The 16,782-nt window shown below is 40.7% G+C and overlaps 1 protein-coding gene across 1 annotated transcript; it reads left to right on the top strand.

Annotated features, from left to right (window-relative positions):
• Positions 1-6,383: 6,383 nt before the first annotated feature.
• On the top strand, positions 6,384-16,782 carry LOC309588938 (lipase member M-like; the record flags this gene model as incomplete). Its single annotated transcript, XM_082308754.1, has 10 exons — positions 6,384-6,400; positions 7,839-7,947; positions 9,056-9,173; positions 9,877-10,075; positions 10,814-10,923; positions 11,641-11,777; positions 12,337-12,483; positions 13,554-13,625; positions 15,173-15,244; positions 16,435-16,782. 10 exons carry the CDS (start codon positions 6,384-6,386, stop codon positions 16,666-16,668), a joined length of 1,215 nt encoding a protein of 404 aa, XP_082164880.1. The 3' UTR covers positions 16,669-16,782.

Below are 16,782 nucleotides of genomic sequence, written 5' to 3'. Positions count from 1 at the left end.
GCAAAATAATTAAGACTTCATGTGTTTCATGAAAAAAAGATGACCAAGTAGAACAGAAAGACTACAAAGTGTCCTGACCAGTAAAGACTGCAGCATGATTAGGAAATTACAAGAGGAAGAATAAGAGCAAGAGAGATACCGCAATCATTGGAAATATTTAACTGGAGCTTACAATCAACTGCAAGGTGCAAACTTACAGGAAACCAGTGTTGCTACATCTAGTGCCCACAGGGAACAATTTTTTAAACACGGCAGAATTCTGATAGGATCAAATGAAAATTTTGACAGAATTGCTAGCTCCAAGAATCTACCTGCCTGTTAAATATCTCTTTAAATATTTTTTTCAGATACTAGTTTCTTTTTTTCAAAGCAAAAACCCATCAGTGACTTCTTCATCTCCAGTAGTCCATTCTCTTAAGTCTCTGCCAATACAACTTGTAATAAGGACAGGTCTGTCTTTATGGCTTATATGAATAAAATCTGACATCCCTTACTAAGGATTTCATTTACTTATCTGAACATTCACTCAGATTAACAGCTTGAACTGAAATATCCCTTAGGCACTGTTCAGACAAGTGTTACGGACAGTCCGTGCACAAAGTCCTCATAGCTGGAGGTGCCAACTGTACAACAGGAAGGAAACAAAAGCCCTGGAGGACAAAATTACTTAAGCAGAATCACGCAACAGTGACGAGTGGTTCAATGTCCTACTCGTCAGACCTGGACACCAGTTTTTTCAAGATGCCAGGATGACCTGAGCGAGACTGTAGATACAAGTGCAGAGTGATTTGGCTGAGCAGTGCCACAGTGGTGCTGGGGAATGCAGCAGGGAGATGCCAGCCTGGCTTTGCCAGCTGAGGGGCGGGGTGCAGTGCAAGGGGTATGGACCCTTAAAGTGGTGCTGCCAGAGCCAGGTCTGAGCTGGTACCTCTATACGCCGCCCTGTAGGGCTGCCTCCAGCTCACATCAGAATCAGCCTGAGGATCACTGCACCACAACTTGTTAGGCAGTGAAGGCATGAAAAGTTTTCCTGCTGGCTTTCAAAAAGAAAATACAAATTACCGGCTTTTCAGACCTGTTTCTCCTCTAACATTGGAGCTTCTCTATTGCAGATTGACAGTTGCACTAGCAAAGAGCCTGGAGCCAGGAGGCATCCCTGCTGAGGGACATGTCGTGCTCCTACACAGACCTTGGGAATTCATCACTTTTCAGATGGCCACAGCTACCTGCTCCAGGGGAGCGAAACAGCCAGGAGACCACTCTGCAAAGGGATCTTCCTGCCTCAAGGCACTTCACAAAATGCTTCCAGAGCTAAGAGGTCATCCTGACCATAAAAAAGACATGGATTTCCTTTGTGATGGTAAGAATTATGCCCTTGTCTGATATTACTTGGCTTAATGAAAGAATGTTCCCTTGTTTCATGCAAACTTTGAATGTCTGGTGCAACATCAAATGGATCAGAGCTTGAAAGTGGTCCATAAGTTTCATTTGTCCTATTTCGGCGAAGTGTTGTGAAACTATGTGTTGGCACTAACATTTTAGAAGTAAACTTCCTTCACATAGCAAGAGAATGAAATATTGTTGACATAAGTAAAATAGAACGTGTAGACTCTTCATTTGGTTTTGAAAAGTATCACTTTGGGGTGAGCAGACAAATTTTGTCTTTATAAGGGAAAGCTTTTATTGAAAACACAGGCTGTATTTGATAAGCAGCTTTGCTATTTAAAGTGCATTTCTATAGCCAAGGTTAAAACACTGTTATTGTGTTCCATTTTCCCTACAAAAGACCAAAAGAATATTCTAAGGCCTACGTGCAAAGTAATCATCTTAGTTTTGTAATATTTTTTTTTATTTCATTTTTTATTATTTTATGGTGGACTATTTAATGTGGGAAAATTAATGTTGATGCCCAGAGCAGACCCGCAATTTGTATTGGCAACTGTATCTTTGCTTTTTAAAGAAAAAGGACCAGATCTACAAGTTAGCTATACCTTTGCTGTTTCAAAAGAAATTCCTACTGTGTATAAAGGTAAAAGTAAAAAAACCAAGTGCTTTACAATTTGGAAAGACAGAGCTATGATTATCTAAGCTGTTGATGTAGCAAAAGTTAGTGGGAAGTTGTTTTTTATGCATGAAAAAATTCAACAAGCCAAGACTGAGATAATTAGTAATGGAATTTGAAGAGAATTTTTCAGTAGAAATGAAGTGAGGCGAAAGGTGTTCATGGGAAGAGAGCCGGTGGTCCCAGCTGCCAGCCACCTTGGGGCCCAGCCCTGACCTCATCTCACTGCCCACTCCGGGTTGCAGCCAATTCAACCCCAGCCCAACCCAGCTACAGGTATGCAAAAACCCCAGTTTGAACAGAGGACGGAGGTTTTGCGATGCCATCTCTAATCCACACCCCCCAGCAGCCTCCTTCAGTCTCAGAGCAAACCCGTTACTTTAATGCTTAGCACTAATTAAAACACAAGCCACTCTGCTCACAGACCCTCTGACCCATCCTTAAAAATAGCTCGGTAGCTCCTGCTGATGCCAACACAAAACTGACCTGAGCAAATTCGCTGACCCAACCCCAGCCTCATTCGTTAGTCCATGCTTACCAGTGCTTAATGGCACACGTTCACCGGGCCTGACTGGTGCACATGGACTAGCGCTGACTGGTGCACACTGAGTATAACTCCTGCTTAGTGCTCATACTAGTTCCAGTTCTTCTGCCAGAAGATTTAAGTTCACGCTCCCAAGACTTTCCTTTAGCAACAAGTGCAAGATAAACAAACTGTACGTAATTCAGCTTTCCATGCATACGTATGCAGATGTGTGAATTCCTGTTTTTTTCTAATTATAGTTGATTCATATGGGGGTGAGGAGATATTGCTGCATACATTACTACAAAATCAGCAGAAGGATAAAAAGAATTACCAGTAGATTGTGGGGCAAAAATTTTGAACAATTTGAGCAGTTATGCAAAGCTCATGAATTGCAACAGAGACTTCATCTTCATCCACCCTCAGAGGTGAAGAAATCCTGGTTTGCATACATTTCACAAACTTCAGCATCAGCCGAGAAGTACTGTGGAAATTATTTCTGTTTTCAGAAGCTGTGTTTCCTTTGGACGAGTTAACAGAGGGGCTGGTGTTGAGCTTTTTGTTTGCAAGCTGCCCCTTCTATGGGTGACTGAGACTTGGGCAGGAGGACAGCACTGCCTGGGACATTCCCAGACAAGGTGTCAGCAGTGTGAGCAGAAAAGACATGCATGCACCCCCCTTTGGCCATCCTGAGCCCTTCTGACACTTCTTACTTTACCTTTGTCACATGAAAGATTCAGAATTATGTAAGTGCCAACTCAGAGCTACCTCACCCATCACTTAAGAACACTGTGCCTCTCAGCCTAGTTACTGGAAATCCTCCAGGCAAGCCCATACCATTTACCTTGATGATGAGCACCAGAAATATTTCTGCAGGCCTGACAGAGCTGATGAGAATCTCTTACCCAAGCAGCACCAGTTCTCACCAGTGCTTTATGCTTTTCCACATGTGGCTCTGTGTGTGTGGACTCCACTGGAAGGACTCCCTTCACTGTTTGGAGGTGTAGGAGCCATTGCTGGACAGGGGGGCTCTGCCTTCACCCCCCAAGACACGCCTGTGCTGGGAGCCAAGTCAATAGTGTGGGATGAGGTGGCTGAGGGCAGGCGTTGCACCCACGCTGCCAGAAACCAGGTGTTGTCCCAGGGATGCCGTGGAGAACTCACTGTTAGACCCTGTCCTTAGATCTCAGTGTTTTGCTCACTCTCAAGAAACAACTGCTTACACGGTTATGGTATGAAATATTCTTAAAGCAATATGAGTGCATGGAGGGTTTCCTTCTGGTTTTGCTGCTGTGTGTTCCCTTGGAGACTACTGGCTGGCAACTCTCACAAAAACAAGTCTGTCTCTTAATAAAGCATACCTTCCTCTAAAGGCCCTCTTTAACATACTCAAAAGAGCCAAATGTTTCTAATAACTACGTACACTAGCTAGATGAAGAAGCCAAAAGGACATGTTTGATCTGTGAAGAACTGCTATATTCAGCTGCTTGCAAGTATCTTCCATTCTTAAGTTACTTGCAGGCAGAGCCAGGTCTAATTCCTGAAGCAGGAGGGAATGGGGAGAGCAAAGAGTTTGCAGAAAACACCAAAATGCTAGGGATTATCTCCTGTGCATTGCTGGGTTTTTTTATCCAGAAAGAGCACTGCAAGGAGCTGAGGTTTTATAAACCAAGCATGTAGTCAACAATTTATACAAAGGTACTTGTTCATATAAGGGTGCCTAGACTGACCAGTTTAAAGTTCATTTGCGTATGACCACATTTGTGAAGCTGCAGCCAGACCTGACAGCAACATTTCAACTTTTAAGCATTTCCACTGAGTTCTACACCTGTTTATATTGCAACTTCCACCGAAACCCGTCAACTTACAAGAGTGTGCATGTCTGTGTTTAAAAAAAATCAGCCTAACACTCATCTCATCTTCATCTTCTTTCCCCATCTCAAACACTCACTTCAAAATGTGCTGCCAATAACCTGCACTGATGACTTTATCCACTGGTTTGCTATTTATGGTGTTATGCCATTTATACATTGTCCTTTTACTCAATATTGTTTTATTGAGTTCTTTGTGTCAATGAAGCATTGCATTACAATAAAGAATGAAGCTGGCTTTGCTCACAGGGAGTTAACAGCACATCTTAATGAGTTAGAATAGCATGAGGTACTCGAAGGCAAGTACGTACTTAGACAGTTCACTCATGGAATTCATGTTGAGCTTCGAAAGATGCTGGGACTTTAAAAAGGAGAAAACCTGGTTTTCTTAGAGGGAAGATGAAAGATGTTAAAGTATATGAAAGGAAATAAAGGGAAGATTCAAAAAAAAACCCCATTCCATGTGTAGAGTCAATATTTGGAAACACTCGGCGTTCTAAACCAGCTCTTTGAAAATCATTTCCTCTCCTAATTTCCTGCCAGAACCTGAACTTGGACCTTTATATTTCTCTTTGAAGGCCTGCTAGCAAATCTTGTAGGAATGGGTCCTCTCCTGAGATTTTCTTTCATATTTCTTTCTGGTCTGTAAATATTAAAGAAAATAACTTCTGAGGCTGTATTAAATAATTCTGGTCCTAACCAGAGCCAGTGTTGCAAGGCAAAAGTATGCAAGCTATAGCATGAATAGAAATATCAGAGTCTGTTCAAAACCTTGGTAGATGTTCATCTCAGTGTATAAGCTGATCTGTTCTGTGTGGAGAAATGGTATCTGTGAGACAGAATGAATCTTTGGAGGAACAAGTGTGGGGAACTGAATAAGAAATAATAATTAGTTTCAAGGTTTAAAAATACCAAGCTGGAACAGGCAGAATGCAAAGTCCATCGGCCTCATACCAGAACATGCAAACGGAAAGAAAAAAAAAAGTTTCAATCATACTTCTGCAAAGTTTATATTATAGTAATAGCTAGTACACCAGTTAGGGAACATGGCTGCATGGTGCTTGTACTCCACAAAAAGCAAAGCCTCACAAAGGTCACTTTCCTGAAGACCTAACAATCTACTCAAACCTACATAATTTCTACTGCTGGGCAATATTGGACAACTCCCAGTATGCTTAAGACCACTGAGACAAGTGGCCATTATGGTAATGTTTCCTGAGTCCATACAGATATGGAAAAGCATTCTAGCTTCATAAGTAGTCATTTAGGAAATATCCATTTTATTCTACGGCCATTTTAGAGGTGAAATATGAATAAAGGAAAATCTCCTGAAACTACTCCTGCAACAATGTAGAATTATGGAACAGCAACATAAGCATTAAAAGAATAAAAGAAAAATATGTGCAATAACATCTATAGAAGTATCAGAGAGTCAGAGTTCCTTCCATCCTTTCCACATAACATGAAAAGCTGGAATTGGCAGGTTCTTAGTAAAACAGAAAATTGTTGCAGGTTTATTGACAATTTCATTAGGTATGATAAGGTATATCTATGAACATATTTGTTATCAAAATTCCTGATCCTGCTCTGCCACTTCACAGAGGCTGGTATTCTCCTTAAAAATCCAGCAGTCTGTGGTAGTAAAAAGAGCCTTGTTATAACTGTGGTGGTGAAGGAGATGAAAAGCACGAGGCTTGAGAATAAAAGGAGTTGCCTCTCTGGTGCTACCCTAGGGAAAAGCTGAAGTCACAGCAGAAGGAATGAGGAGTGGGAAAGAAATAGATGCTTATTGTCAAAAAGTGCTGCATGATTGGGGGAAAAACAGTGCATGACCATCATTTCGCTGCCATCTTTACCCAGCACTGCTTCCAAACACTTGGGAATTGAGTTTCCATTCTTCTGTTTTCTCAGTTGTGCAGTCGAACACATGATTTCTGGCACAAGGTCAGTAATGCTTTATCTTCTTTCTCACCCAAAACTAGTGAAGGCTTTGTGGGCGCTGCAAAAGACGGTATCAAGCCTAGGCTTGAGGAGCTGCTTTATTATTTGAGAACAAATATATTCTGTTATATTGTTTTGTTTGTAACTCACATGGGTGAAATGATGGCTATTTCTTGAAAGATTCCTTTTGGCTAAAGAGGAGTAGCATGACTCACCTAGCCTGAATTTAGGTAACTCTGGGATAACTGGAGAGGCATGGGAAAGTGCCAAATGTGGGAATAAGGTAGCAGTGGCTTTCAACTTAAAGAAAGGAGGCTGAAGCTAAGAAAAAAGAAGTTCTTAAAATGTCCGTTCCTCTTATTGCAAAAGGAACCAAGTATTTTCAAGATACAGATTACATCAGAATGTAGTGTTAGAAAGTTAGAACATAAATTGTTCAGTGATAAGAAAAAACAAGCTATTCATATTACTTGCGGAAAAAGTTACAAAGTCTTGTTGATTGAGAAAACCATAAATGCAGTTGATTTGTTGGCTAATTCAGTCTATCTTAGAGCTCTACCACTGGGACAACACAGGTTTATACATGGTCTCCAGGCGTTTGTATGGCGTAGAGAGAATGCTAATTCAAGCACTCTGCATTTTCTTCGAGCTAGGAGTATGTAGGTGTTCACAGACTGTGGAGCTGCTATGTGTGCAGCTAAGCAGGCTAGTTTCCTCTCAGGTTTTTCTGTTCCTCATTTCTTGAACAAAACTGGACATCCATGCACTCAGTCTCTACCTATCATTACATTTAGCAAAGCTTTCTTTTCTTTTCTCCATCCTTATCCTACAGAGTAGATAAATTTTGCTGTTGAGCGGCTTTGTATAAATTATGCTAGGCAACTATAAGTAAGTGCTTTATTTAGGTTCCTAAGTTCTTAACTAAATGATAAACATTCTAATTTGTTTATTTTCAATTGTCTTTGTTTTTTCAGTGAACTATCCAACAACTTGGTTGTCTCCACTTTGAAAACTTCACTCTGACCATGATTGATTTAGTTATGAGTTGCCCAGTAACTCCAGTGATCCTCAGAGTTAGCCAGAAATGTTTCATAATTAATGTGTGAACATGGTAATGCAAGAGACTTGCATCTCAGAAGAACGAGTGAAATTCATTTCTCCAAAAGCTTTAATCCTTTCCTTGGATCCAGTGATACTTTTGGCCTGATTGAGAGCAATGTCCTGGTCCAAACCTTAGCAGCGAATCCAGACTGCTGCCAAACTCCCTCAGATAGATAGGTGTTTAAAGTCAGCTTTATTCTGTTTAACTAACAAGTAGGGAGTACCAGACTAGCTTCATTCAGTATTAGGAAGCACTTCCCTCATCAGAAAAGCACAGAACCTGTCCGGATTACAAGTGCAGAGCAGGACTACTGACAGATGAATATACTGTTTTATCCAGAGAGAAGATATGGCTGTTTGTTGCTGTGACATATTTGTTTCACGGAATTACTTATTCAGAACTCAGGAGAATGAAGAGAGCTGTGGATCCCGAAGCATTTATGAATATTGTAAGTTGCTCGATAGAGTGACCTAGGGATGGAAGGAATGCATGTCTCAGAGCTGAGAGGTTTCTAGGTGTTGGAAATAAGAAAGTAGATAAGCTTCTTTCTGCATGTGTAACAGCACATCTTATGTTTGATAGAAATTAAGGCAAACAAACACCTTTGCTTAGTAAATCTCAAGAGTTAATTTCCTTTTAAATATCAGTTACCAGTTTGCTATTGCTGGCGCTATCCCAATATCTGAAAGAACGACCATCTGGAATGTCAGCATTTCGTCATCAAAGATGACTTTAAATAACTAGCGGCTTATGTTTTCTCCTTTTTTGAATGACCAGCATAGATCAGAAATGGCCAGCATTTCAGAAGAGCACCTCTTGCCAAGCAAGCTTGTTTAGATCTTTAGTCACTTGTTAAAATCTTGGGGTTTCTGTCCTGCGTGACAAATTGCACTGAGCAATTCTCTGAGTACAATTTATAAAACACAATCCTCTTTTATATCAAAATAGGTTGAATGTTACAAGTCAAAAGTAATATTTATTTCACAGCTTAAGGTTGGCTGTGCTAGTCATTTCCCTTGTGACTATGCACGTGGCTGATCCTGTTTTTCCCATAATGTAGTCAATTTTTCAGCGGTACTCATTGCATATGATGTGCCATTCACAAAAGTGCAGTTGCGAAGCTCTCTGGATTTCTCTGAAGGTAGTTTAAATAAACTGGTTTCACTTTGCATTGCAGCAGATCAGGAGCGTACCCAGGCAGCTCCTCATCTCAGCGTATGGGAATCATATGCTCCTGCTGTGAGGTTATAGTGATTCTTATATCACCAGAATGCAAGGGCTTGTGATTGTATGGCAGTAGTATAACACAGGGTTTTTTATAATAGATTTTAACTGAATAGTCAAATCCTGGATATAACACAAAGAATGAAGGAAATCTGTTGTAGTTTTAGGGTTACAATACCCAATCTGATATTGCTTTATTCTGATGCTTAATATATGTAGACTAAATCCCCAGCTGTATCTGCTCTCTAACATTTCTTCATCACGAATATCTTATGCATAAAATATATGAAATGGACTTCTGCAAGCAAATACATTTGTACTTTCTCTTCTAGCATGAGCTCATTACTTACAGAGGGTACCCCAGTGAGGAGTATGAAGTGACGACAGAAGATGGTTATATCATTACCATTAACAGAATCCCTTATGGTACACAGAATCGGGGAAACCCAGGTACAGTTCTTTAATATGAGACAAAACCAGCCTAGATAGGGCACATTCTGGAAAGAGATACCTTATGTTTGTAAAATGCCCATCAAAACTTGTATGCACGAGTGAAATTTTAGTAGAGAATTCTGGCTGCCACGAACAGCCTGCAAGATCAACATGATTTATGTCAAGCACACCTATTTATAATAAAAATCCACTATAATATGGAGCATATATCCTCATAATAAGAGTTGATGAGTAAAAGTTAAAAAAAAAAATTAAGGTAAAGGCTGTAATCTGCCCAATCAGCCTGTTTTGAGAAAGCTATCCAGGTTCTAATTTTGCTTTGCTTTTGCTTACAACTGGTTATTATCAGTGACTGATTCATATTTTGGATAAAGGAAACCTCTGCAAACAATCCCACACCTTCATTGTATATATCAGTGTTGAGAATCTGAAGCTAGTGCAGTAGAGCTATACAAACAATGACCAGAGGGTGCCAAGCTAGTTTTTGCTCGTTTCAGGCAGATCTTTCCATAAATCCTTACAGAAACTTAGAAGTTCTCTCTTTACAGAAAGGGGTGTATTGTTCTTATGATTAGTTGTCTCCCTTTAAGTTGGTGCAGGAACAAATACCAGTATTGAATATGGGACAGTAAAGTCCCTGAACTACCAGAAAATTAAGAAATTTTATGAACTGTCATTTTGCTTCTGATTTGCTTTTCAGCTTTGAAACCTGCTGTATTTCTCCAACATGGATTATTGGGAGATGCTAGTAACTGGGTCACAAACCTGCCCAACAACAGCCTGGGCTTCATACTAGCTGATGCTGGCTTTGACGTTTGGATGGGAAATAGCAGAGGGAATCGCTGGTCCAGAAAACATCAAAATTATTCCACTGATCAAGATGAATTCTGGGCTTTCAGGTAGACTGAACCATTGAAGGGCATCTCCACTGCCCTCCCTTACATATTATTTAAGCTGGCTAAATCAGGGATTTACATATACTACCTTTTAGAAAGCATTCTTTACTGAGGTTCAAAGCACCCTTTGCTGAAGTGCCCCTATACATACATGTGAACTTTAATAGTGGTGGAGACTACTTTCATCTAACTACTGCTAGAAAAGGTTCTTCAAACTGGAGATTTAGCAGCAGATCAACTCAAAGGAACCTGCACAGGTCATGTCCAAGCCACTCCTCACTCAGTTATGGAGGAAGTTCTGAAGGCTAGTTAGAAACAAAAATCTGTATATTACAATAACACTAAAATCATGGAAGGAGAAAATGTAAATCATTTTTGCACTTGTTTTAACGAACCTTTAAAAATAGACCTTTTCTTCAACGCCAAGTTGTATAAAATGTGTGATTCTATGGACGGAGCTCTGTTACTATATCACCACCTGTTCCTTCTATGTAGACCATTACAATTCAACCTGATACTTCTTGAAGTTATAGTCCTTCTGTTGATGCCAAGGGAGAAAATACCCCAAAAAACCTTGAATACTATCTTCTATATCCAGTGCCAGAAAAACACAGAACCTAAAATAGCTGAATGATTCACTAAATGGTTCATGTTGTTTCTTTGCTGACAAGCCTGTAATAAAAATGTGAATTCAAATGGATTTTTAGTTTATGCATGTCTCTCTCAACCTCCTGCCTGCAGTTTTGATGAGATGGCAAAGTTTGATCTTCCAGCAGCAATAAATTTCATTGTGGAGAAAACAGGACAGGAAAAGTTGTACTACATTGGTTATTCACAAGGTACTACCATCGGTAAGTTACATGCAACAGACCAATGTTTCAGGAAAACAGGAGTAAAATGTGATTTGAGATACTGAATGTCCCTGGGGTTTTCATTAACTCTTTGCAGGTGTGAAAAACAAGGATAAGCTGTTTTCAGCATGTAGGCTTTTTTAATTTATTATAAAGACAATAAAACGTAATGGGCCAAATGCACTGCTGCTGTAAGTCTGTCGACTTAGAATTATACTGGAAATTATTGTGGGCCATGCAGATTTTTTCTTTCCAAGATGCACGGGTGTGCCCAACAGCAGACGGTCAGTTGACCAAAATAAACAAAATAGGAAGATGAGAGTACAGAAAGAGAAGTTGGCAAGTTTGGACAAGACATACACACACAAAAAAAGAAAATATGAAATTGGATTGACCGGAAGAAAAACAACAGCTCCTTCCAATAGTATATGAAATGCATGAATGTACATCAGAAGCGTGTATTTATATTTAAATGGGTTTGGAAGTAAACTGCAAAGGCAAAATAGAGAACGAAATTTCTCTCTGAAGAAGGAAGTCAAACTGCAAGCTGGTAACACATGGAGAAAAGGGATTTCACAAAAATCTAGGCTGAACCATAGTCTCTGAACAGCTAACAAGGTTGCTTGTGGGTTTGAAATTGCAGAATAACATTTATAAATACTGAAAACAGTCTAATGTACAAATGATGATTTTCTTAACTCTTTTTTGTCTTCTCAGCTTTCGTTGCATTTTCAACAATGCCAGAGCTGGCTCAAAAAATCAAACTCTATTTTGCATTGGCACCTGTCACTACTGTTAAGTATGCTAGAAGCCCAACAACAAAACTCCTCTATCTTCCCGAAAAATTGCTCAGGGTACGTGATAACTTGGTTTCAACTGTTTAACTATGTACTTGTTTGTTCAGCTCTTAAAATGGATAAACAGGAAATATAGGGCTTTATGAAGACTACTTATTTCCATGTGGGTAGGTTTACCTTATGACTGAAGCCTTTGGAAGTTCAGACTGGGCATTAAGAAAAACTTTTTATCTAAGGCAAGGGTGCAGCACTGGGACAGGTCAACCAGAGAGGTGCAGAGATGCAGATCCTCAAATGTTTCCAAGATGCCTGTAGACAAAGCCACAACTGATGTGCAGGTTTGGAGCTAAAATACAAATTGGAGTTAACATTTAGCATATCTCTTCATTAGAAGTGATGTAACACAAATTGAGTTATGCCTGAGGAGGCTGATGCAATGGAAAAACACCTAATTTCTTTCTTGTTTGTGGGAACATCATCTGGCAAATGAAGAAAAAGCAAGTGAGAACCACTGAAAGTGCTAGAGAAGAGGAACAGGACACAAACACCTTTTAAAAACAGCAGCACAATGTACAAGTGTAGATTATTAAATGAATGTTACCTTTGTATTTCACAGGGTTTGCTCGGCAAAAGAGAATTCCTTCCCCAGACAGAATGTCTAAGAAGGCTAATAGCCCCTGTCTGCAGCCACCGAGCTTTTGCCAGGCTTTGTAGAAGTGTCTTCTTCAATCTGGGTGGCTGTAACCTGAAAAACATTGATGTGGTATGTATAACTCTTACCAGCTCTACTGAGAGTTTAAGCTTCTGTTCCCAAAACTTACCTTCTACCCTGTGGTGTGAATCCTGAATTTCTTTAGTCAGCATCACATTGCAGGGAACAGTCCCCACTACCAGACAGCAATATCTACTGGTTGCCCCATCGCTGGCATGGGACCACTGCCTCACTCCTCAGAAGAGCACTTGGCACCATCCCTCCAATCAACAGATGCTCAAAGCCCCCCAAAACTCTGCAGTCTGCCTTCTGCCAGACCTCACCTAGGGCACCGTCTCCTGGTTCATACTGTGACTACTGGTCTTGTCGGAGGTCTGCAGTATGCTAGCACACCAGGAAAGAAGAAATAAAACCCCTACCTGCTTCATGTTTTCAGGAGCATTTTGCGATGCAGAAAGGAACACATTGTATTCCCCCTCGTCCTCCTCCTCCAAGCCTGGGACCATCAGGGATGTGCTCAGAGGCACAGGATACCTAGGGGGTACCTGAGAGAGAGCTGGCAGGTGACACTGGGGGTTAAGATGTACTTGGGCACATCAGGCTATGTATAGCTGTAGGTCAGACCACCTGAGCATGAAAATTTTGCTCCAGCGTTTTCCAAAAAATGCCTTAGAGCGTGTTCTCTGAGGAAGAATCACACAGCAACTTGTTAAGAAAACACTGCAGGACTAAGGTGTGTTTTATTTCAAATAGTTGTGCATTCCTCAGGCAGTTGCAGTTCCTTTTGCTGCTCAATCCAACAGCAACCCTCTCACACACAATCTGTTACAGACTCCTAAAAAAAACACCTAGTTTGGGGTCTAAATTGCTGACTTTCTATTCTATCCTTTCCACTTGTGGACTTTTTTAGATTTTCAGTCATTGTGGAAAATTGTTCTGGCTGGGGGTTGTTCTTTCGGTGCTACTCCAATCACCACATCTGGAGTAACTGAGGGAGCCTCCGATCACACCACTCCAATTTCTGTTGGTTTTATTGATACATGACACTGCTGTGGCAGATGTTTTGATGTACATCTGAACAGAAGGGAGGAAGAGAATACTCACTGAATATTTTCTTTCAGAACCGAATCAATGTGTATATTGCACAAACCCCCGCTGGAACTTCTACGCAGAACATAATCCACTGGAGTCAGGTACTAGCAAACACCTGGAAGACAAAATAGGTACTCACCTCTGGCTGAATGGTATAGAGTGAGTATAGCTGATCTCCTGCTGTGAAGCCATTGCTAACTTCTTGGAAACACATGCAGCTTGTGGTTTACAATTGAAATCTCAATTCAAAACACTATTTTTCATTGATCCTTCTTTTGCCAGCAGGATAGAAATACCCTATGTGATACAGATACACTTGACGCCAACAATGAAACACTGTATTTGTGTAAAAACATGTATGCTGGAAGCTGTGTATGCAGATGTATATATCACTCTTCTTATCCATCACCTTTTATAAATTATGTCCACAGTTCTGTACAGAGCTTACCTTAAGAAGTTAGTTATGTTTCCAATGTGGAGTCAAGAAATGAGCAAGACATAGGCTGCTTTGTAAAAGCCCTTGTATTTTCATCTCTTGCTTTCAAAATTATCAGTGTCTGGACAGCAATACAACTAAAAATAATAAACTCTCTACTTAGTAGATTCGTTATACCCCTTACTTACAAGGTACTGTCACAGTACATCCTCAGCAGCAGTGCTGAAGGAAGCTGCCTTTCTCTCTTTGGGCTCACGCTTTCAGAATTCATAAAGCCTTGGCTCAGTCACAGAAGCTACTGTATGCAAGGCAGGTTTCCTGGCAGCACCGCAGGCTCTGGAGCAGAGCAGGAAGCGGCTGCAAGCACAGGGAGCTTGCAAGAGGTTTAATGCACTCTTCAACACAGCAAACACATGGATATGTTTGAGTGACATTTGCACAGGCATTTACTCAAAATCCAACAATACTTTTGGCTGTGAATTTACATAAAATATTAGATTTGATTAAGTTGCTTTTGTAACCATGGCCTAGACCTGTAAAGAAAAAGGGTTACAACGGCACAGTGGGGGGAGCTCTGCAAATAATTGACTCAGGTTTAATTCAGCATCTAGCCACAGATGGGCAAGTACAAACATGCAGGAGTAATACTCCTAAGCCTTTGTTATCCTTGCTGTTATTACTATTAAAGGAGTTAAGACACCTTACCTTCAGTACTAAGGTCCCATTGGTGGGATCTTACAGTCTCTCACAGTAGTAACAACCTACGCTGTAGGCAAAGCCAAGAGCATAAGGGAAGAACTAGAAATGGTGAATTCTGTATTCAAACCAGAGAGGGAAGAGAAAACATAAGAAGGAGCCACTCACAGAGCTGAGTCATGGTGACATGACTGTCAGAAGAGAACATGGCAGCAGCAGTGAAGGGAATTTGCTGGAGGCAGTTGTTAATAGCAATTTTACAAACTAGAACAAATTGCCTGTGAGAGCATCCCTGGGTCTTTCTGCAGAAGCCATGCTTTTTTTGGTTCTGTCAAAAACATTTGACTCCTTTTCACTGATTGAGACTTTTAATTAATTTACTGTTGACTTTTTCGTAGCTCTTAGAAGAACTTCTGTTGAGGCTTTAGATTGGAGTCAGAGGCTCAGCAGGGAAAGAACCCACAAACTTCCTGAATGATGGCATTGTAACTACCCTTCTCTTGTTCATCCTCTTAGGAGGCCCATTCGGGGAAGTTCCAAGCTTATAACTGGGGCAGTTCAAAGAAGAACATGGAAAAATACCAACAGGTATATTTTGGTGAAACAATATTATAACCCTTGGATAACACAGAAGCACATAGGAAGACAGCAAAGATGTAGCAGGAGACACATTTTCAGAATACAAATAGATGAAAGCTATTACTACTTTCCAGTTTGGAAGTCAACAGAGAAAGCATGCAAGTAATGCCAATAATAAATTTTAAAAGAAAAAGAGAGACACAGAGAGAGGGAGAGGAAGACCAAAAGTTGCAATTAAATGATCAATAGGAGTAAGAGAAGGTAAGGGCAGGAAAGATAGTAAATGAACTTTGAAAAAGAAGAGTTTATCTAGTGGATAAGACCAAAGAGGCATCTTGCTTACTAGCATGACTGAAACAACTGCCAATGTATGAGAGCTCAAGGAAACAATATTAGGAAGAGGGCAACTGGAGAGCTAATAGCTACCCCTAGATTCTGGCAGCCAGAGCAAAAAGGACTTTGTCCTCAAGCAGTACCTGAGGAACCTCTCTTCCATTGAAGACTCTAATCCCATCCTTGACCTTCCTACCCTTTAGGTCTCCACAACAGCCTATCATTACAAGTTACATATTTTAATGATGGCTTGCATGAAACACAACTTCCTTTGGTTTGTCTTGTATTTGCTTGCCCCTGGAAAGTCACTGGATGCCTTCTAAGTTTTGTGTTGTGAGAAGTAATGGGATAATTACTTCCCGTGCTCTTTCTTCATACCATTTGTGATTGTATAAGCCTGTCTCCTGACCCTGCTCTGGCCTTTATTTTCCAAACTTGGGAGTCCTAAGCTATTTCCTCTATTCTCCTACAGAAGCCACTCCATGCTCCTTTTCATCCTTGTCACATGTTGTGTTTTCTAACTAGACCATGTATGTCTTCTGGGGCTGACCAGTACTCCAAAAGGACCGAGATGGGGGTTTACCCAGAGACATCCTGACATTTTCCATCTCTTTCCAGGTTCTTGCCCTATGAATTTCTATCTGAGAGGGCAAAGACCCAGCAGTAACTCTGTCAACTCAGGAGGCATTTTTCCTTTGGCTGTGCTATCAGCTGGGTCATCCCTGCAAGCACAGACAGAAAAGGGAAGCAAAGGCATTTCCTTCCTGTTTGATTTAGGTACCTCTACTTTGAACAGTGACAAAAGAAAGGCCCAAATGCATGTTTAAAGTTTGCTGTGCTTTCCTGTGCTGCTTCATGTTTTCCAGGCTACTCCTCCTCTCTACAATGTAGAAGAGATGACTGTGCCAACTGCAGTATGGACTGGGGGACAAGACTTGCTCGCAGATCCCAAGGATGTGGCCATTTTACTGTCTCAAATTAAGAGGCTCATCTATCACAAGAGGATTCCTGAATGGGCACACCTGGATTTCATCTGGGGATTGGATGCACCTTTGCACATGTACAATGAAATTATTGATCTGTTGCAGAAGTATCCTTAACCCAAAACCAGTAGCCATACCTGACTCATTCAATGACACTTGCTTTCACTGGGTACAAACAAAACCTTTTGCATCAGATGGTTTCTGCTGAAGTCAAAGAAAGGGTTTCTCCTG

The sequence above is a fragment of the Platalea leucorodia genome, assembly GCF_965183815.1.
Source record: "Platalea leucorodia genome assembly, chromosome: 4".
In the NCBI taxonomy this organism is placed as follows: Eukaryota; Metazoa; Chordata; class Aves; order Pelecaniformes; family Threskiornithidae; genus Platalea; species Platalea leucorodia.
This window is presented reverse-complemented; position numbering and strand designations above follow the sequence as displayed.